The sequence below is a fragment of the Podarcis cretensis genome, assembly GCF_951804945.1.
Source record: "Podarcis cretensis genome assembly, chromosome: 16".
In the NCBI taxonomy this organism is placed as follows: Eukaryota; Metazoa; Chordata; class Lepidosauria; order Squamata; family Lacertidae; genus Podarcis; species Podarcis cretensis.
The window spans coordinates 13622367-13644875 of NC_137186.1; the positions used below are offsets into that span (position 1 = coordinate 13622367).

The 22509-nt window shown below is 45.3% G+C and overlaps 1 protein-coding gene across 3 annotated transcripts in view; it reads left to right on the forward strand.

Annotated features, from left to right (window-relative positions):
* MACROD1 (mono-ADP ribosylhydrolase 1) overlaps positions 1-22509 on the forward strand; it is a 321478-nt gene that overhangs the window by 227326 nt on the left and 71643 nt on the right. For 2 of the 3 annotated variants that reach the window (XM_079958370.1, XM_079958371.1), the window contains exon 4: positions 5149-5178. The exons of the other annotated variant lie outside the window; for it this stretch is intronic. In XM_079958370.1, the coding sequence (XP_079814496.1) occupies positions 5149-5178 (30 nt within the window). The remainder of the gene's footprint in view (positions 1-5148; positions 5179-22509) is intronic. 3 annotated transcript variants of the gene reach the window in all.

The window sequence follows — 22509 nt, forward strand, 5'->3', positions numbered from 1 at the left end:
CATATTGATTTTATTGTTGCCGTTTTCATTCCCACCCCCACCCGCCGTGCCCTCCCCACTCTTATTTAATAAGCTGTTTGGAGCACATGTTGGAAAATACAGTGTGTATGTTTTAAAAGCAAATGAAATGAAACAAAATCTGGTCGTGCTCTCTTGTCCAGTTGTTTTCAGACTTCTTTTAAATTGAAAATTCCTATCTTTAATTCATCCTTTTCCCATCAGCTTGTCTTCTGGAAATGCCAGTGATTGAACCTGGGACCTGCTGCACGGAAGGCAGATGCAAAACCATTGAGCTATGGTTTTGAGCAGACTTTTGAATAACTACATGCAGAAACGATACAGAATTAAACTGATCTATTCATGGCTAGTATAGTACTTGGTTTCAAGGCTGCTCACCATCCTATCTGCTTTCCTCTGGATGAGATGCAGTTTGTCAATGTGTCGCCCCGAACTACACAGAGTACTCCAGAGGATGCTGGGACATTTTCTATGGGATACTCTCAGGCTGGAGGAAGTCGAATATGATTTCAAAGTGCCATTGCTGCTCAGAGAGAATGCGTTTGTGCCATTGTTGCTTTTGGTCAAACAGGTTATGCAGGTCCTGAATTCTTAATAATAATCTTGCACAACGTGTTTGAGCAGAAGCGAGGAAAGCTTTCAAACCACTCTGAAGAATTTGTTTCTTTTCATGAACTGAAGGTACACCCTGGAACACACACATTCCCCCCCCCCATCAACTGCAAATTCCAAGAGAAGATTGGTGGTGGGTGGAAAAGCCATTCTGCCCCCTCCCCAGTGTAAGCTGGTGAAACGTGCTTGCAACACCCCAATTCTCATACAAAAGATTGCTTCTCTCCCTCCCCACACTATGACGCATTGCCAGCAATTCTACTCCAGCTGCGGTCTTCGTTTACTCTACCGCAGCCTGTCCTCCTCTGATGTAAAAGTCAAGTTATTTTTAAAATATTTTTGTTAAGGATATATTTGCAAAAAAAATAAACAGACAAAAAACTGGTGTGATGCATGCAAGCACTGCTCCCAACACCCCTTTCCTGCCTGTTCCGCCCCAAGGTTCCTGTTCTAACCCAAATGCAATTGAGATGTGGGGAAGGGCTGTAGCTGGGTTGTAGAACTTCTGTTCTGCATGTAGAAAGTCACAGGTTCAGTCCCCTGCATCACTAAGTAGGGCTGGGAGAGACCACTGCCTGAAGTCCTGAAGAGCCACTACAAGTCAGTGTAGACAATACTGAGCTATATGGACCAAATGGACTGGTTCACTATAAGGCACATGCCTATGTTCTAGGAGGCAAGAGCAAGCCAGAAGTCTGTTTGAGGACAGACTGCAGCTGCAGCTCAGCAGTATCCAGCCCCTAGAAGCCCCGTCAGCACAATGATGTCTGCCTGTGCAACAGGGCTTTCCTCCCACTATGGAGGGCTGGGAAAACGCACAGAGCAGATTTAGGAGGACTCAAGAGAGGAGAGGGGGCAGCCCCATGTTGCCAGGGGAAATCCTTGCACTGAGAGGCTTACTTACTGCTACTTCTGCTTTGCATGCAGAAGGTCCCAGGTTCAATCCTGAGCATCTCCAGGTAGGGTTGCTCGAACACACTCAAACAAGGCTCCCATTTCTCCACAATGGGTTTTCCAGAGTTCTAAATCACACCTCATCAGTTGCAGCACTGGCAACTTAGCGTTCATGCGTGAGCTGTGTGCATATCTGCGCTAGAGGCAAGGTGCACTACCCACCCTGCCCGGCTGAGAGATTTGATTTCTAAAGACCCTGGGGAGGGAGCTGAATCTTGAAGAATAACCATACCAGCAGCTCAGTCACGAGAAAATTTTTAACAAGAGTATTCCCAGAAGCCCTGAGCAGTGATTCACCAGGGACAGGTTCCAGAAAATAGGGATCACCTCTTGTAAAGAGGAGTGCAGTCAGAGTACACGTGAGCTGTCTTTTCTAAGAAGGCTTTTCAGCCCTCCTGATGGTCTCCTTGGGGAGTCCTCTGATCAGCTCCCAAGGAGCCCATAGCTGAGTAGTTGAGAACGTGTTTTGCCTTCAGAAGGTGCCATGTTCCAGCTGTCTCCAGCTAGGAGAAAGGAGCAGGAAACAGGTAACCCCGAGGAGATGCTGCCTGTCTGTGTTGTAGGCAGCTCTGGGTTAGGTGTGCAGCCAATCAAATCTGGTATATGTGTCAAGAAAAGGCTAATTCTGAAAGACCTGATAAGCAGTTTTCCTTCTCTTGGCATTCTCTTGATGTGCTTCTTTCCTAGCTATTTTGAGACCCCCTCTCTCCATATGAGATGCAGCCCGTTGGCTGTTTACACACATACTGCGGTGTGGGGAGACTGACCTGAAGTTTCCATGCGTGCCCCTCCCAACCCGCATTACACACCTCACTTCTCCCAGCTCCAACCACAGCGGCGCGGATCTCCTGGCTAGGCTCCCTGGGAACAGGGGCTTATTCTGTACTGGGTGTTTCCGAGGTGACAGCAATCGTATGCGATGCTCCCGTTGCCAAGGTAACTTCTCGGTAACAGGTGCTAAACCTTCAGCAAACTGCTAGGGCATGAATGAAGTCTGGAACGGCATTTATTTCCAGCTGTAACTGGGGACAGGGGTGTGAGGGGAAAAACAGTGAGGAGATTTTGTCTACAAGCTGATTTGAAGCATAAACACGGCTTATCCTACAGGTTGCCCCCAGTAGCGAAAGCCCAGGGAAATACAGGACTGTATCTAATGCTAGTTCTACTCAGAGGACACCCATTGAAATTAATGGGCATGACTTACTCTGAGAAGGAGAAGCACTGGATACAGCCCATAAGTAGTGTCCAACTTCAACATAGGCTTATGTAAGCAGATCCCTTTCAACCCAGGGGTCTCCCAGTGAATCAGGTTTAGAGTATAAAGTAAAGCAGGGATGTAGGATGTGGAACTCACTTCCACAAGATGTGCTGCTACCTTTTATTTATTTGGCAGATTAATATATCCACGATGTGGTGATGGGTGCTAGCTTGTGTTGGTTTCTTTGCTTGTTTACTTCTTTATTTTGTGTATTTGCTTAGCACCCTTTGGCCAATTGGCTCACAGTCCTGAGGACAGCATGATAGACAATGAAGGGGGCTGCTGCTGGACAGAGGCTCCAGCTCCTGGGGGCGGCTGAGCACTTTTGGGCCCGCTGAATATTTTTGGGGTAGGATCAGTATAGCCAGGTGCCTGTAGGGAGCTCACAACAGCCACATGTGATTCTCAGTTATTCAGAGGCACATGCAACCTCTGACAGTGGAGGTAGAACACAGCCATTGCGGATAAGAAGAAGAAGAGTTTGGATTTGATATCCCGCTTTATCACTACCCTAAGGAGTCTCAAAGCAGCTAACAATATCCTTTCCCTTCCTCCCCCACAACAAACACCCTGTGAGGTGAGTGAGGCTGAGAGACTTCAGAGAAGTGTGACTAGCCCAAGGTCACTCAGCAGCTGCATGTAGAGGAGCGGGGAATCAAACCCGGTTCACCAGATTACGAGACTACCGCTCTTAACCACTACACCACACTGGCATTGACAGCCTTACCCTCCAAGAAAACAATAAAAACAATATGAAGTCAGAATAAAAAACAAACACTAAAAGGGCAATCAATAAGACCAACAATAAAAGCAGGTGGTTAAAACAATGAATTAAACTTGGAATGATTTTCAAAATGGATTGAAGAGATTCAGGGAGGGAGAGGCCGTCAGCTGCAAACCTCCCATTATGAGGTGATCAGAATGCCGGGGGCAGCCAGCACGGGGAGGGATTTTGCCTTCATGCCCTGTTGGGAATCGAAGAGAAATATGGTTTGGTAACTTGCACTTTCTGGAGCAGTAAATGAACTGAAATGCAGCCATCCTTTGAAACCCAGACTTCTACGAATCTTGCAGTGCAGTTCTTCAGCCAATTAAAATGGACAAGAATGCATAAAGTGCACATTAAAATGCATATATTAATCAAAATAAAGGGGGAAAATGCATTGTACATGGGGAAATTGATTTGGGAAATGTGCCTATTAAGACAATTCTGCACTAAGATGCTTAATTTACACAAGGGCTTTCTGGAAAAAAATGCAAACTTATGTGGAAATGTGGAAAACCGAACTTCAGACTGAAAAGATAAGAAGCTGAGAAAAAGTGAAATTCAAGGTTCACCCATCCCTTCCTCTAAGCATCCTCTAAGCCAGGGGTAGGCAACCTAAGGCCCGTGGGCTAGATGCGGCCCAATCAACTTCTTAATCCGGCCCATGGACGGTCTGGGAATCAGTGTGTTTTTACATGAGTAGAATGTGTCCTTTTATTTAAAATGCCTCTCTGGGTTATTTGTGGGGCATAGGAATTCATTCATTTATTTATTTTTCAAAATATAGTCCGGCCCACCACATGGTCTGAGGGACGGTGGACCGGCCCACAGCTGAAAAAGGTTGCTGACCCCTGCTCTAAGCATTTCTCACCAGAGTGTCCACAAGTATGGTCCTGATGTCAATAGCTGTCATATTGCCCACCTGTCAAAGATGGCCCAGAGGAGTGGGGGAGATAAAGACCAGGCCTGCGAGGCCAAAAGATTCCCGCCTCCTGGTCTATTTGTATATAAAGCCATCAGCAGGCATGGCCTTTTGCCGAGTGCAGAAGGACAGGTCTCTGCCCCAAGTGACTTTGCAGTCACTAAATTGACACAGAGGAGATTACAGAGTGAAATGCAGTTGCACAAATAGCTCAGCTGGTAGAGCATGAGACTCTTGAGCTCATGGTCATGGGGTTGATCCCCACATTGAGGAAAATATTCCTGTATTGCAGGGGGTTGGACTAGATCACCCTTGTGGTCCCTTCCAACTCTACGACCCTATGATTCAGACAAAGGGATGAAGATGTTTTGACTTTCGGTACCCGAGTTCCCACAAGGAAATGGGCCTGGTAAGAGAAGCAGCTTGGTGCAAAGTGGGGGTGGAGGGGACTCAAAGGGTTGGGACGAGGGCTGGAGGGAAGAAGGAGCTTTCCAAAAAGCCAAATGAGTTACTATTGTAATGCTTCCCCCTGCTTTTTTTGTGAATGAACTAAAGTGAAATGGTTCCTGAGCAGGCAGCGATTTAATAACATCATCTTTCTCTGTGTTTTCTTTGTAGCTAACAGTTCCCTGCTGGGAGGAGGCGGTGGTGAGTCTCCTAATTGATACCTTTTTCTTCTTCACAGCATTCAAATTAATATCTCTACTGGTTTGAAAGGGAGGGGGAAAGAAGCACAGGGTGCTGGGAGTTGGGTACTGCCTGTGGCTGTTCAGAATACATGAGATGCCCAGCTGGCTGAATCCCTGGAGAGCTGCTGCCAATCAGTGGTGGACTAGATAGACAAGAAGCTGGACATAGTATAAAGCAGAAGGTTGTGATCTTAAGTTCAAGAATGGCACAATATTAAATAAGTATGTCTTCCACAGTACATAACTAACAGCATTTCATTACCAGGTGAGATAGCTTTTTAATTTTTTTTTTTTTTTAAGGAAAAACAGAAATACTTGGAGAATAGGTCTATGAATCACCACTCAACATGATGGCAAAATAGAACCTCCATCTGCAGGGGTACTCCATCTTTTGGTGACAGCTGATGGGGTCAAGCAGTACAAGAAGGGGTAACCAACATGGTGCTCCTCCATGTGTCGTTGTCCTACAACATGTTGTGTTATGCCACACCTCCACAGTATCCATTTTGTGACTGGCAACCCCAAAACTCTCTCAAAATTAAAAATGTGCCCCTTGGTCAAAAAAGGTTGGTCTACTCTAACTGGCAGCAGCTCTCCAGGGATTCAGGCAGAGAAAGGTGTTTTTTTGTCACCTGGCTGGGCAGAACAAAACAACATTTGGAAAGAATATTAAGATAATTTTGACTCTTGGTGTGTTGTTTATTTGATTGTTTAATATTGTGCTACCTAGGGAGAGGACAGAAATCCCATTTTGTTTGCATTTCAATGTGGAGCTGCCAAATTTGTACTTCTCAAAATGTTATGCAAACCAAAACACACATTCACTTTTCTGAATTTTGCAGTGCAATTCTCCAACCAAATAATATGCACAAAAATGCACATATTGGGGGGAAATGCGGTTCAAAATGAGCACACTGATTAAAATAACATACAAAAATGCATTATAGTAGGATAATTTGCCTACAAAATTGTGCATATTAGACAAAACTTCATATAAAATATTGATTTTTTTATCATTTTAAAAAAACAATCAATGTGTAAATTGCTGGGGAAATGGAAAACATTGAGAAACCAAAACAGATCCAGACATCCTGAGTGCTACCCTCAGGATTTATTGTTGTTAGCCGCCCTGAGCCCAGCTTCGGCTGGGGAGGGCGGGATATAAATAATAATAATAATAATAATAATAATAATTATTATTATTATTATTATTATTATTATTACCCCACCTTTCAGAGTGAGCCCTCACAAGGCAGTTTACAATCAAACAATTGAACAAACATGCAACAAAAACAGCATCTGATAAAACCATACATACAGGGAGCTGGCAAAATAAATAAAAGCCTGGCCTAGATGTTCTTTAAAAGCTGAGTGTAGAGAGGCCAGACAGGGCCATTCAAAGGCTAGTGGGCTGTAGGGGATATGACAGAGGCAGGCAGACTGGGTGTTCAGAAAAAAGTGGGGCTAAACATCTATTGCTCCCCCTGCCCTCTGGGTCTTTCTGCCAATGAGAAAGTTCTGAGTTCTTTTGTGATGACTTCCTGGCTTGACATTGTGCTATAGAATATTCAAAGGGGGAGGGGGGAACCTGTGGACCACACTGAATTTGGATGAGTAAGGACCCTCCCACCCCACCCCCCACTTATGTGTCCTTTCCTTTGCCCTTTTCCAAAATGGTGGGCATTGTCAGCATACTATGTGCTCTGAATAAGAAGCCGCCCGCACTCCCCAGGGCTCTTCTGCAAAGGCTGCTCTCCATGCAAGTAGCAGGTTGTGCTTGGCTTTTGACATGGCACCTGGGAGGGCTAGCGACTCCCAGGATTGATCTGTAAAGCAGGGAGTGGAGGTCACGCTTGGTCAGTGGCAGCACATAGCTCTCCAAGATGCTCACGGCTCTCCAGGTGTTAGGTAGGCAGGTGTCCCCTGGTGCAGGTTGAGGTTGGCTTAGTTTTTGCTCACATATGGTACACAGACAGACACACACAGAGAGAGATGCACTTTCAGGAGGAGGACAGCTATGCGCCCTGTCAGCTGACATGCCTGGGATCACTGTAGCTAGTATTTCTGTGTGGTGTGTACACAGCCTTAAAACAAGAAATTAACCATCTTAATAAACAAACAAGTAAATAAATTCGGAAACAGTTTGACACCAGCAGAAGCACAAATAATGTAGCCATGAAATATTATAAAGCAACAGGGGGAAAACATATTTAAAACACAGCCACCATAAAAAATGTGGGATAATTATGGGATAATCCTATGCCTTTCTACTCAGGTGTGAGTCCTACTGAGTTGATTGGAACTTACTCTCAGGTAAGTTGAAGTTAGCTTTAACTACAACAGTTATGCCACTTCAGAAGGGAATAACCATTTACCCATGAGCCCCAGCAAGTATGGCCAATGTCCAGGGGTGATGGGAGTTGTAGTTCAGCAAACAACTGGAGGGCCAAAGGCTCCCCCACACCCGATGAGCCTTCTTGAGGATTGGTACATTCTGTTAATTCTCCAGTTCAAGTGATCACATGGTGGAGACACCCTCTATGCAGATGCATGGTAGAATTATTCTTCCCCTGTCCTCCCCTCCTCCCAAGAAGGTTCACTGGATGGAGGCAAGCCGAGAACAGTCACTCATGCAGAGAAGCAACAAACAGCCTCCTCTGGGGGCAGGGAATTTTGCTGCAGGCATGGACTAATCCAACCATGCATGAGGCAGAGGTGCAGCAAAATTGCCTCCCTCTACCCCACCCCACCCACAAAAGGAGACTTTGGAAAGAGGCAAGTCCAGGGCAGTTACTCACGCAGAGAGACGGCAGGCATCCTTCTCTGTGGGTGGGCGATTTGGAGTTCACAGCAGCCTGCAGTTACTTGATTCATTCATTTACCTGGACTGCTAGCAATTCTCTTCACGAACTTGCAGACTGGTTTAAAGAAAGAGCGGCTTTCTAGGGACTCCCAACACTGCAGAGATACAAGAGTGTGAGGAGGGGCTCCTCTCGAGTTGAAATGGCCCCCTGGCCAAGCCTGCTCTAACCTGCAGCACAGTGCCCCCCCAGAGGCAAGGCTGCCCTTTACCGGTCTCTGCCACTACAGCCCCCTCATCTGTATCCCATCCATGCCACGCAGCGTAGGCCTCGCTGAGCCAAGATTTCACAAAGTCAAAGCCCAAGGTGGCAGGAGTCTGGAAGCCGAGCCAGCCAGCAGAAGAAAATTGCAAGGAAATGAAGGAGTCAGGCAAACAAACAAGCCCCATCCTGAGGCCACTCGCTCCCAGCGGCATCACTGCCAATGTTAATGGGTCCTTTATTTATGCCTGACCCGAAGTGATCCCATTTTATTTCCACTCTTTAAAGTCCTGGACCTGTCGCCAGTGTGCGTGGGGCTTTTTTCGTACGGTGATAAACAAGAACCAACCGGGATTTATCCTCCCGTCCATTAACCTGTGATCTCACAGCTCGCAAATAAACGCTGAAGCTGCAGGCTGCCTAACGACCCACCCACCCACTCGCTCGCCCAACCTCTTCCTCAGCTTACCAGTCCTGCAGACGCAGCAGCAAAGTGGGGGACAGGGATTAGCCGGGGGGGGCATAGCACAGCACAGCCAGCCTGGACAAAGAGGCTCCTTCTGTTCTGCAGCAGGGGAACCTAACAAGATTAGAATAATTTGGCTTTCCAAGCATCTGGACCTCATGGTCTGAAAGAAAATGTGCCGCTCCCAAGAATCGAGTGTACAGTGGTACCTCGGGTTACATACTCTTCAGGTTACATACGCTTCAGGTTACAGACTCCGCTAACCCAGAAATAGTGCTTCAGGTTAAGAACTTCGTGCTCTAGTGGCGCGGCAGCAGCAGGAGGCCCCATTAGCTAAAGTGGTGCTTCAGGTTAAGAACAGTTTCAGGTTAAGTACGGACCTCCGGAACAAATGAAGTACTTAACCTGAGGTACCACTGTACAAGGTGTGAGACAAAACATGCAGATTCTGAGAATCTAGTCCACAAGGACTGAGAGAAAACATGAAGCTGCTAAGAATCCAGCCTGCAAGGTCTGAGAGAATATATGCCGATCTAAGGATCTAGTCCACATGGTTTGAGAAATATATGTTGGTAGTATACCAGGAACCTAGGCCTTGAAACAAGAGCTTTGGTATTAGCCTGGTGAGCTAGTTGCTGGTCACCAAGGAGTCGCAATCTCTTTGCCCTCTCCTCTTGTGCATGGAGAGTTGTGCAAAAAAGATTTAAGAGATTCATGGCTTTCCCTCTCCCACCTCTCCCACTGTATTGGTCATAGGATGCTGCTCTTTTCTGAGTCAGACTACTTGGTCCAGTGCGCTCAGTGTTGTCTGCAGTGACTGGCAGCTAGGGACGTCAGGAGGCAGCAATTTCCATCCCATCCAACTCCAGCGGGTGCAGAATACTGCAGCGAGGCTCCTCATGGGGTCCCTGCCATGGGAGCATATTCACCCAGTGCTTTTCAAGCTGCACTGGCTCCCGGTGGAGTACAGGGTCAGATTTAAGGTGCTGCTTTTGACCTTTAAAGCCCTTCACGGCCTAGGACCCTCGTACCTACGGGACCGCCTCTCCCAGTATGCCCCACGGAGAGCCTCAAGGTCCATAAATAGCAACACCCTAGTGGTCCCGGGCCCTAAGGAAGTTAGATAGGCTTCAACCAGAGCCAGGGCCTTTTCAACTCTGGCTCCGGCCTGGTGGAACGCTCTGCCTCATGAGACCAGGGCCCTGCAGGATCTGATTTCTTTCCGCAGGGCCTGTAAGACAGAGTTGTTCCGCCTGGCCTTTGGCTTGGAGCCAATTTGATTCCCTCCCTCCCTCTCTCTCTCTCTTTTTTTCTTTTCCTTCTCCTCCTGCGATGAGGCTACATTTTAATATTTTAATTGTTCCATTATTTTAATGTTGTATTTTATTTTTGTTTTTAAGTTGTAATCATTCTTCTTGTTTTTATTATTGTTTGTAAGCCGCTCTGAACCCGGCCTTGGCTGGGGAGGGCGGGGTATAAATAAAAAATTATTATTATTATTATTATTATTATTATCCTGTGTTCGTCACAATCAGTTCTGTTTCTGTTCCACTGCAGTTCGGCTGTCCCACTTAGGTCATTAATTTCAATGCATTTTGATGGAAGGGAAATGCCATGAACATAATGTTTTCAGACTAAAGCAAAAACAAAAAACCCTGCAACAGCAAACACCACTTGTATTTGCTTGTGCGATTTCTGGTCCTGTTGAACATGCAAATTGTGTCAAATTCCTCTCCCGTTTCCAACAGAATTCTCTTACATCCTTACTGGCAGCTGCTCTCCAGGGTTTCAGGCAGTGGGCATTCTCAGCACTACCTGGGGGTGTCGGGGATTGAACCTGGGACCTTTTGCACATCAAGCAGATGCTCTACTACTGAGCTTCAGTATTTGAGGCTTGAGCTTATTTAGCAGAGGAGTAATTCATGACTGGCTGTGGCCCAGACTGTGTCCTTCCCCCATTTCTGTCGCAGAATGCATCTCACTTAGCAAGCACACCTGCTGTGCAGTGTTGCTGGAATGTCAATCAACTTCCTACCTTTTGCAACTACAGAAATTCCCCACCAACAATGGGCAGTGCTGAGTGGGTGAGAGCAACAAATGAACACAGGAAGCTGCCTTGTCAAGTCATTGGCCCACCCAGCTCAGGACTCTCTACAACAACTGGCAAATTCTCTCCAAGGTTTCATGCAAGGGTATGTCTACCTGGGCCTGCCAGGGATTAATGCTCTACCACTAAGCTAGGCAGGTGCAAGAAAGCATGCAGGTAGAATCCCTCCAGGCAGCTCCCACCTATGCTTCCAAGTCTTAGCTCTCTGCTTGGAGCAACAAAAGGCATCCTAGGGAAATAAATAAAAAAATTGTCCAGTATCACCTTAGAGACCAACTAAGTAGTTCTGGGTATAAGCTTTCATGGGCATGCACACTTCTTCAGATACCTGCATGCACATGAAAGCTTATACCCAGAACTACTTAGTTGGTCTCTAAGGTGCTACTGGAGAATTTATTTATTTATTTATTTTGACTGTGTCAAACCAACATGGCTACCTACCTGAATCTAGAATCCTAGGGAAAGGTAGCTTTCCTTCCCCACCACCACATCCCTGGCCACGCCATTGCACTCGCTCTGCAGGGAGCCTACTGTGTAGACCACACACCTGGTTGCTTGGGGTGGAGAAGATGCTGAAACATTGTGCCCAATCTCCAGAGCTGGAGCTCATCCAGGTATGCTTCTCTATCTGACTGCATGTTTTCCTCTGCCAGTACAGAGGATGCTGGATTGCATGTACAGTACTTTGCATGGAAAGAACCTGCGGTTCAATCCCAGCATCTCCAGGTTGGGCAGTGGGGCAGCAGGGCACATTGTCTGAAACTTTGTAGAAGCTGCTGCCAGTCTGTGTGGACAGTAATAAGCTGGGTGGATACCAGGAGCTGAGCTAGACAGTTTCCTGTGTTTCCAAATTTGCGTTTAGACATATGAATTAGCATCAGAATATTTTATGCAAATCCAGTTCTTCATTTGTTTTCCCCTCTCTCTTTTTGGTGATGCATTTCCTCTTTGTGATGGTGGTTAAGTGTAGACCACTTGACAAATGTAGTTTGGCCCTTACACGTGGATAGCCAGTAAGATGGGGAGATCAAGAAAATGCCTTTGTCAAAAGCTACATCTGCGGGACTAGTCCAGGACATTTTTACACTTGAAGTGGATAAATCCAAATTATTCTCCTCCCACCTCTTCCTCCTCCCTCTCCCCATCCTCTGTGGGAGCCAACTCCTAGGGGATGAGGTCCCTTTGGGCCCCCCAATAAATTATTTGATGGGGCTGGGCCCCTCAAAGGTTGATGGGCATTGCCACTCAAATGGTGTGTGTGTGCTACGTCATGTGATTGTTTATATGGGGTGGGGCTTACCCGGGTCCCCCAAAAGTTTATTCAAGTTGGCACCTTTGCCCTCCCCCCCCCCCCAGTGAGTGCCCTGCCCTCCACCCCCATGAGCCCAGGAAGGCAAACACCAATGTGGTAAAACAATTAAATTAAAAATAATATAAAAGCTTTTTTAACAATCTCAAACCTTAATGCCTGAATATTTCAAGGTGGCCAGCGGCAGTAGATTTCAGCCATCAAATGTCTGGGAGTAAACAGGGATGTTTTTAACTTCTTCCTGAAAGTTAGTAATGAGGGGAACAGTTGCACCTCACCAAGGAGGGCATTCCGCAGCTAGGGAGCCACCATCAATAAGTCCCTGTAACGAGTCAACACCACCAGGCATCAGTCAGCAGTGGCACCAGCAACAGGGCCTTCCTGCTAACTGTAGGATCCAAGGTAGTTGATAATGCTGTCACCCCTCCCACAAATTAAAACGGAGTGGTATCCAAGATTCTACTTAAACTAGGCCCATTGAAATGAATGGAGCTAAGTGAATCACACTCGTTAATTTCAGTGGGTCTGTTCTGATTAGGCAGGGCCTCAGACGTTGCATAGGTTCTTACACCTAGCATTGCTGCCTGAATCACTGCAGTTCAGCCCCTGCTTATCTCCCCTCACACGATTGCACTTGAGTGTTGTGCTAGCAAACCAACCGCAACTGCTTTCTTTCTTTAAATAAATAAATAAAATCAACTTCAGAAGCTTTAATCTTACGATGAATCTGAGCTGTTGTTATTTCAGGGTAGCGGCAACTCACAATGCATTCAGCAACATTTATTATCTGAACTGGCATCCTCTGCCCTTCAGAGATCTAACCTCTGGAGAGAGAGAGAAAGAGAGAGGGGAGAGGGAGGGAGAAAGCAGGAGACAGTGGAGGGGAGGCAATGGGGCATAATCTTCAAAACTGCAAAAATAATTTTATGTACGATGTTCATTTTTGTATAGTAAAAAAATATACTATTCATGAGCTTTTAACACTCTTCTTCTCTTTCTCCTAAGGCTCATAGAATTATGTGCAAATAATTAACACCGTTCGGGATTGCACTCATAAGTTCCTCTACCCCCAGCCCCTCACTAGCTCCCCCTTTCTCTCCTGGTTTTAAAAGGCACACACATACCCTGGGCAAAACAGGGGCGATTAGACTAGGAGACAGAAGGCTTTGTTGTTACCATCTGGAATGGGGAAAAAGGTGGCCTTTTTTATATATAGCCCATGACCATAGTAATTTATCAACCCTGAGTAGCTTTCAACGAAAAACATACCTTAATCATGTAAACAAATAGTCAAAAATACACAATATCCATATGGGGGTTTCACAGCTTTTACCCAATTATATACCAACATTTTGGCATGTTATATACCAAAACTTTCCTCATTTAGTCTGCTATCTTACACTGATCAGTGATTAATAATCTTTCTGCTAGGCTGGTATAAAGCAATACTCACCCATTCTTATCTGCCAGCATGGTTCCTCCCAATTACTTGTGTGTCTTAAAATAGGTTGGACGGTACCATCCTGAGGGATTAAACTAAGTACTCCCCCCCCCCAAAAAAAGAATATGACCTAGTAAAATTATTAGCCATGGTGGCTGTCAGTTCTGAGTTGCTTTCACTCAAAAAAAAAAAATATTTAGCTGTATAAATAATGATAATAATTGCCAGAAATAAGTAGTAATCCAATATGAGCAAGAAAATGACAAAAGAACTTGTCAAATGCAATATATATTTTATGTGAAGTAAAAAAATCAGAGAGAAGAAAGCGAAAGAGAACAATACATTGTCACGAATATTTTTAGTATTACGCTACTGCGTTGCTACTATACCTTCATTCACAAATCCGCAAAGAAGAAAAAGTTAGGTACAAGGTTTCCTCCAAAGTTTTAACGCCTCGTAAAAGTCATTGTCATCATTCTCTACTACTTCAAGGACAGATTCAGAGGCATCTTTGTCACCTTGGTTGTCGCAACATTGTATATGGCATCTTGCCATGTGCATCAAACCATTCTTCATGCAGGTAGGCAACTCTCCTGGACAGTTGTGGATACATTGTCTGTGGTGGTCCAAAGCTTATTTTGGGGTGCACACCCTATCGTCTTCTACATATTTTGGCTCTGACTAGATTATCTGCTATAAAACAAATGGGTTTGTATCCAACATTAGTTCTATTGACAGTGGTAGCTGGTGCCTACTGGGGGCTGGTGAGACGGAAGGCAGGAGGGCCAACAGTAGGTGGAGCCAGTGAGCCAATGGTAGGCAGAGCCAACTAATTCCAGTTTTGTCGCCATCCTCCTCTCTCAACAAGGGTCAACACTGAGACCAAGCAGGAGGAAGCTGAGAGCCAGTTCTGCCCCCTGGACTGAATCTAAGAAAGAAGGCAAGTAGGTGGGCACTGGTTGAGGGCAGACTGAAGTTGGTGGAGCAGTGCCCCCTTTGCCCAAATGAACATACCTCCACTTCCTATTGAACTGAAATTAATGGGCATAGCTAACATGGGTTCATTAATATCAGTGGGTCTACTGTCAGTAGAACTTAATTTAATACAGCCCTAGGACTGAGTTGAATTGACCCCATTCTAAGGTCCATGTAACTGGAGAGGAATTGGGTTAACAGATGAAGCTTTTCACCAGGTGTGCTACCTCAGCAGATACATGATTCATCGCTGATCAATGTCAGGTAGCAGGCTAAATTAAGAAAATGTTGACATATAATATGTAGAAGCTCCTCAGCCTTCATAAATAATTTTATCCAAAAGTGAAATCTGAAAAATAAGATCTTAATGTACACTAGGGTAGTTTCTCCCCACAAATCCTCCCTATTCTTCATCCAGGCACTCAAGGATGAGCCAGCTGAAAACACTGTAGTGGGAACAGTGAGAGGCGTGGCCTGGGGAGAAGGGGTGTGGCCAAGTAAGGGCATAGCATGCGGAAAGTCCCCAGGCTTGGAAGGCCACATCTGGCTCCCAGGCCTGAGGATTCCCACCCCAGTGTAGACAAAACTGAGATGAATGGACCAATGGTCTGATTGGAAGGAGGTGGCTCCCTATACTCCTTTGTAGGCCCAGATGAAATAAGTACAGCATGCATACAAATGTTATCTCTGAGCTGTGGGGCTATAGACATGTGCCTAGTTGGTGGAGAAGAGGCTAAGTGCATTCATTGTTCCTGCCATTAAAGTCACTTTGCCAAATGCTGTGCGATCTTTTTCCCTGGATAGCCAAAAGATATTCGGCCCACCAGAGCGGGGGGCGAAATTAAACTCCTAATCAGCAAAATAGCTCGATGCTTTAAAAAGAGAAAGAGAGAGAGAGAGAACAAAATCAATTTCTCCATCTCCAGAAGGATATGCGTATATCTCCCCCTAAATGGGAAGTGACAGCGCTCACTTAAAACCACGGTAAGATTGATGCCACAGAGAGCAATCCTCCTGACAACTGGGGACGCTTTTTGCTGCTACTGGAGGGGCTAAAAATAGCTCTTGCAAAATGCTTCTGTGAGGGCACACCTGCGAGTGTGTTCATCCAGATGTTCCTCCAACACCTGGAAGCAGAATGGGCTTGAATATTTGTGGATACAGACAGATATAGATATATATGAATGGTGGGAAAACACACGGTTGGGAAAACTGCAGGATGAACCACTTGAAAACAAAAATGGATTGCGCAGGCACATAAATGTACTCCCTAAAAAGTAAATCCAGCCCCCCCCCAAAAAAAAATCTGGGTGAAAGGTGATAAAAACAAAGAGTAGAAAAATAGATGTATAGATAATACGTTTCAGTTGCACAAAGCTTAAAGATGGCCATTCCTTTTGAGCTTTTGTACAGCTGAAGACCCCTTGGGCTTTTGGTCACTCGCAAAAGCTTGCTGAAATGAGCACTGATAGCTTCTGGTGACAGGTGGCTGTTAGGAAGTGCACCCACCCAATGATTAATGCAGTGGCTATTATGGCTACAACCCCAATGGCTGTGTTCTGCCTCCACAGTCAGAGGGAGCAATGCTTCTGAATGCCAGCTGCTGGGAACCACAGGAGGGAGAGCGCTGCTGCGTTGGGTCCTGCTTGCAGGGTTCCCATTGGAGCAACTGTTGGGCCACAGTGAGAACGGGACGCAGGGCTAGATCCAGAAAGTTCTTTGTACGTCTCTGCGTAAATACAGTGCTCTGAACATTAAATAATGCAAAGTACATACCCAAAGTACATACATTTGAAAATAGGGACGTCCTATTCCATAAGAACAACAGCAATAATAATTTTATTATTCATACCCCAGCCACTCTGGGTGGCTTCCAACATATATAAAAACATAACAAAGCATTAAACATTTAAAAACTTCCCTATACTGCCTTCAGATGTCTTCTAAAGGTTGTTTAGTTTAGTTACTTATCTACCTTTGCTCCAGGGTCGCATAAATCCATACCCTCCCAACATTTCTCTGATGAAAATAGGGGTGAAAAGCAGAGGCGGAGCTGGCTGCTCCAGCACCTGGAGCAGCATGCACCCAGGGGGCAGGGCTAGCCGCCCGCGGGGGCAGGGCGAGTGTCCCAGGGGTGCACTGCCTGCTGCAAGCCTCCCGGGGGCACCGCCCACGGCGAGCATCCGGGGGTGGTGGTGCAGCAATGTCACCCCCCTCAGGGATGGCACCCCGGGCAGTCTGCACCCACCCACCCCCTTCCTACGCCCCTGGTTGTAAGGAAAAGCAGGACATAAAGGTAAAGGTAAAGGTACCCCTGACCATTAGGTCCAGTCGTGGCCGACTCTAGGGTTGTGACACTCATCTCGCTTTATTGGCCAAGGGAGCCGGCGTACAGCTTCCGGGTCATGCGGCCAGCATGACTAAGCCACTTCTGGCAAACCACAGCAGCACACGGAAATGCCGTTTACCTTCCCGCTGGAGCAGTACCTATTTATCTTTGACGTGCTTTCGAACTGCTAGGTTGGCAGGAGCAGGGACTGAGCAACGGGAGCTCAACCCGTTGCGGGGATTCTAACCGCCGACCTTCTGATCGGCAAGTCCTAATTTGGGATTGTCTCTGGAAAATAGGGGTGCTTGGAAGGTCTGTAAGCTACTTGAATTCTCTCTCTCTCTCTCTCTCTCTCTCTCTCTCTCTCTCACACACACACACACACACACACACCCAAATACCACAAATTATCATGGTAAGCACGCTTGAGCCTTTTCAAAGCAGGAAATAGCTTTTATTCCAGTTAGGTGAGTTCATGGTACACTGTGGCCTCCACAAAGACATACTTCCCGAAGATTTATTTGCACAGAAGAGTCTTGTAATATCTTAACAAGACCCTCTTGGGTTGCGCTGCTTCCTATACCGGACTCACAACCCATCCCCAGAGTTTATCAGTTTTAAGGTTGAGGGAGATGAGCTGCTAACATTCTTCAGCTCTGCAGAAGACACAGCTCTTCACCCTGGCCTGTCAAGCTTCCTTTGACACCTGAGAGATAGATTTTCAGATCCCATCCTATTCCTGGAAGTGTAATTTGTTTTAAACTGTTTTTCCTGCTCAATTTTAAATTCCTGTAGCCTGTTCTATGGTGAAGGGCAGGTAAGAAATTGAATCAATAGCAATAATCCTATTAATTTCTGAATTTAACAAGAAAGAAAAGGGGAAATGGGGGGGAAAACAGGAAAAGATGAAACAAAATTAAAGAACAAAAAGAGGCGGGGGGAGGATAACAATAAATCATAACAATGACCTGTGAGCAATTTTATTTATCAGTGGCACAATGGTCATTACAAAACATGGGAGTAGTCCATATACTGCACTACTACAGATTGGTTGTGGCAAATCTAAACTGCTACGACAAACACCAGGCAAACAGATGTAAAAGGTAATATACAAATAATACTTCTAATAGACCACCATCAGTTCACATTGCAGATAATAATTTTATAAATCCAGCGATGACGGATTGACTTAGAATTGGCTACTTCAAGATGAGATGGGCTGGGAGTTGGGGTTTTTAACTTGCAGCTGTGTCATTGGTAACATTGTTTTTGGTTCTTTTACTTATCCCCAGAAATATCCCCAGAAAGGGTAAACCCAGATTAATGAGAAGAAAGCCACAGAATTGTCACCAAGTTCAAGTCAGAGAACCTAAGTTAGACGTGTCTATTAACACCAGTGGGTTTCCTCTGAGTCGGACTGGTACTGGAGGCGACCCTTGGGGTGGACTTTTGATGCCGACGGGGTCATACAGATGCTGCAGACAGCGTAATATGGGTGTTTGGGACCAATCCCACAATAACTCCCAACGCCCTTTAACTTAAGCACACCCTTCATCCACGCATCCCGGCTCTTCTCTCTCTTCCCCCCTCCCTTCCCATCCATTGCACTCTAGTGTCACTCCCCAGACGTCCTTGTCCAGAAGTACAATTAAGCCCATTACCTTGGATTTTATTTTCCTGCCTTTAAAAGTTGTTTTGCAATCAAATTAAAAAGAGAGGAAGAAAGATGGGGAGCGGGGCGGGCGGGGGAATTGGGGGAAGGAAAGCTGCCCTTCCGTTAATGCACTCTCGCGCTGCTAAGTGCCATAAATCTCGCCGTGGCGTTAAAAAGCTGGACCTCGGAACTCGGCTATTTCACAAAAATCTGCCATAAATCTCTGTCAAGCCAAGCTAATGAAGAGAACAACAAACTGTCAATAGGGGAAGCTTCCAGAGGGGCCCCTCCCTGCTGTCCCTTATATCTTCTCACACCGGACGTCAAGCTGGTGCTTTTTAGAAAAGAAAAGAAGAAAAAACAGTGTTTAAGGCAAGGGGCCAATTGCTTCCACTACCCCATTAACAGATGCATTACGGTAGAAGCATGTGGGGGGCTGCCTTTAGCACCAAAGACAGCGAAAGGGCTGGATTTTAAACTCCCACGAATCTGCAGCAGCCTCTACTTCAGCTCTGCAAGAAATGAGATGATGCTCAAGGAAACAGCTATGGATGGACCGCTGGGCATTGCCTGTCCAACTGCTTTCCATGCCAGGCATGCTCCAAGGCACCACAGGCCTGTGGCCAGGGATTTTGTGCGGAGGGGGTGCCTGAAGCAGGCGAGGAATCGTTGCAGTGCAGCCAGAACAGAAATACAGGTAGCCTGATATGTTAACGTTACTGAACAAGCTTCAGTATTCACCCAATTGAAGTATCCTAGAATTTAAAAACTAAGGCCCTAGTGCCTGTCAGTCATCCTCCTAGTTTGCATTCATTGGCCAGAACGCTGGAAGGGGTGAGAAAGTTGACTCCTTGGAGCTCCTCCATACGGCCTGTTTATTGAGCGTTCACCCTGTTTGCTTACACACAGGTTAGGCTATAGCCAGTCTTTGCTGAGCATTCCTTCAGATTTGTTTGTGGGGAGTTTATATGACAATCAGCATTCATTGGCTTGCACAGTGTTTATACACCTTCCCATGAATCATCTGTTCATCCCACACTTTTCACTGCATTTTCCCACCATCACATCCCCTATCCACAAAAAGCCCATTGTTTTTGGTTAATCAGTCGTCTACTGTTTATTTTTTAAAGTGGGTTTCTTGCAGTGAGTTGACAGAGTGCTTTAATCCACTTTAATTGTGCAGGTCTAAATTTCTGGTATGTGATTGAATTCTTTCCTGCACAATGCTGACAGGCTAAAGGTGACCTTAGTGGGCCGTTTCGGAGAATGCTGTCTGCACACCCTTTTCTTTTATCTGCGCAAGGCAATTATTTGCTTGCTGGTTTGTTTATAGAGCACCACCGTGTCCTGGTTGTGGGCTTCTTACAGGCATTTTGTGGGCCTAAGGTGACCACGTGGCCTACTTTATAGAGGACAGACCTTTATTTGAAGATATTGTACGTATTTTGAAGAGCTGGCTGGTCTAAGTCTGGTTTAAATAGAGAAAACTATAAGAAGGAAAGGCAGGAGGGACCCTGAAGTTGACTATAGGCTGAGCTGGCACGCAGATCATCTGGTCTTCCCCACTACGGCAATACAGTGGTACCTCGGGTTAAGTACTTAATTCGTTCCGGAGGTCCGTACTTAACCTGAAACTGTTCTTAACCTGAAGCACCACTTTAGCTAATGGGGCCTCCTGCTACTGCCGCCCCACCGGAGCACAATTTCTGTTCTCATCTTGAAGCAAAGTTCTTAACTTGAAGCACTATTTCTGGGTTAGCGGAATCTGTAACCTCAAGCGTATGTAACCCGAGGTACCACTGTATGTATTTTACTTCTACATCTATGCATATATATTAGCATAAGCAGATTTTATGCAAATCTGTCTCCTCTGCTGATGGAATCATAGAATTGTAGAGTTGGGTCATCTTGTCCAACCCCCTGCAATGCAGGAATATGCAGCTGTCCCAAGAGGGGATCGAACCAGCAACCTTGGCATTATTAGCACCATGCTTTAACCAACCAAGCTATCCAGGCAAGGCAATGCATTCCCTACTTTTTGATGATGCATAAGCAACCTCCTGAGGTTGGCCACTGGTCGTATGGTGCTTTGTGGCCTAAAACTAGGCTTAAATAAATAGATATCTAAGCTGGATGGTGAACTACATGTTGTTGTTTAGTCGTTTAGTCGTGTCTGACTCTTCGTAACCCCATGGACCAGAGCACGCCAGGCACTCCTGTCTTCCACTGCCTCCCGCAGTTTGGTCAGACTCATGTTTGTAGCTTCGAGAACACTGTCCAGAACTACATAGGGCTCTTCTTATATTCATTGGTTTAGCCCAGGGGTGGTGAATCTGTGGGCCTTCCAGTACTTGTTGGGGCCATCTTTCCCATCAGCCTCAGCAAGCATAGCCAACAATCAGGGATAATGGGAGCTGTAGTCCAATGGCCACGCGCTCCCACCCCCTCATTTAACCAGAAGAACAAATTCCTTCCTAGCTTTTAACATAGAGCAAGGCAAGCTGTTGCAGTGTGAATGAATATCAGATGCAGAAGACAGAGAAGAGCATTCATCAATATGAAAGGTGCGCCCTGTGGTGAGAAACTAGGCAATCGCCTTTGATATGAGGTTACGGACGTCCCTACTTTCATCTGTGAAATGTAGGGGGCTATGTTGGCTATAGAGATGGGCAGATCCTTCACTTTTGTTTTTGCTCTGGTTCTCAATCCCCCCCCCCCAATCTTCAGTTCTCCACATTTGTATATAAGTTTGTGACTTACTTAATTTTTAAACGTTCTCATGAAAACTCATCAGTATTTCTGTGCAAATTTCTCCTAATATCTGTGTGTGTGCAACTGTGCCTGACATAAACATTTTTGCAAAAGCATTTTTTCTATAATATAATGCATTTTTGTATGTTATTGTCACTAATACATGCATTTTAAATGCTCACTTCACCCTAGAATACATTATTTTTGGTTGGAGGACTTCACTGCAAAATTCACAAATTTGGGAGGGATGGCTGTGCTTCGGTTTGTGCATTGTTGGAATAGCGTGAAATTTGCTATATTTGCCTTTTAAGTGTGAAATTAATTGAATTCCTCCCCCATCCCTAGTCCAATACCATGTTCCTTATTCATCCTGGACTTGTGGTTTGGGTAAAATATATGTGGAAAGGTGGTTTATAAATGAGATAAATAAAAATGAATGAATGACCAAATCAGTGGTTAGGTATGAGGCTGATGGCATCTTTACATCATGGACTCTTAATTGTTAGAATATCCCTGCTCCCCAGGAATCCCTGGAAACTCTAATTCTGTAAGACAGTGGCTCCCAAGCTTTTTGCCCACAGACTACTTGAAAATCATTAATTTTTATGCCTCTTGTGTCAATTATAATATGTGGTCTAGATACTGTGTTTTTAATTGCATTTCTATTGCTGCTTTTATTTCTTCTATATTGTATTTTATTGTATTGCAGTTTGAATTGCAATGCGGTTGGACACAATATAAGCAATAAAAGTACAATTAAAAATCAATATGAATATTTCTTAAGCAGCAAATCCACAGGTGCCTGGGGCACATGAATTACCTTTGTGGCCACTGATGGTCCACAGGCCACAATTTGGGAACCCCCTGCTGTAAAGGATGGATGTGTTGAGGACAAGCGTTTTGTCATTTTATAAGCTTTGTGACTTTGCTGCTCAGTTAATTTTTTGGAAAAAAAAACAAACAAACACGGGCTGCAGTGTATTTTATGTGTTGTGACTTTGCTGTTATTTTTATTGATTAAAATCCAGTAATGATTTATTGTAATTGGTGGGAATGGTTTTCTGCTTATCATTTGCTGGTTTTGAGAGTTGCTTTTTATCGTGCAATACTATATTTCAAATGGATTATTGAATATGACTACAATTGATTTAAGTTGTTTCTTTTCATAGACACGTTTTTCATTATGGCATTCGCGT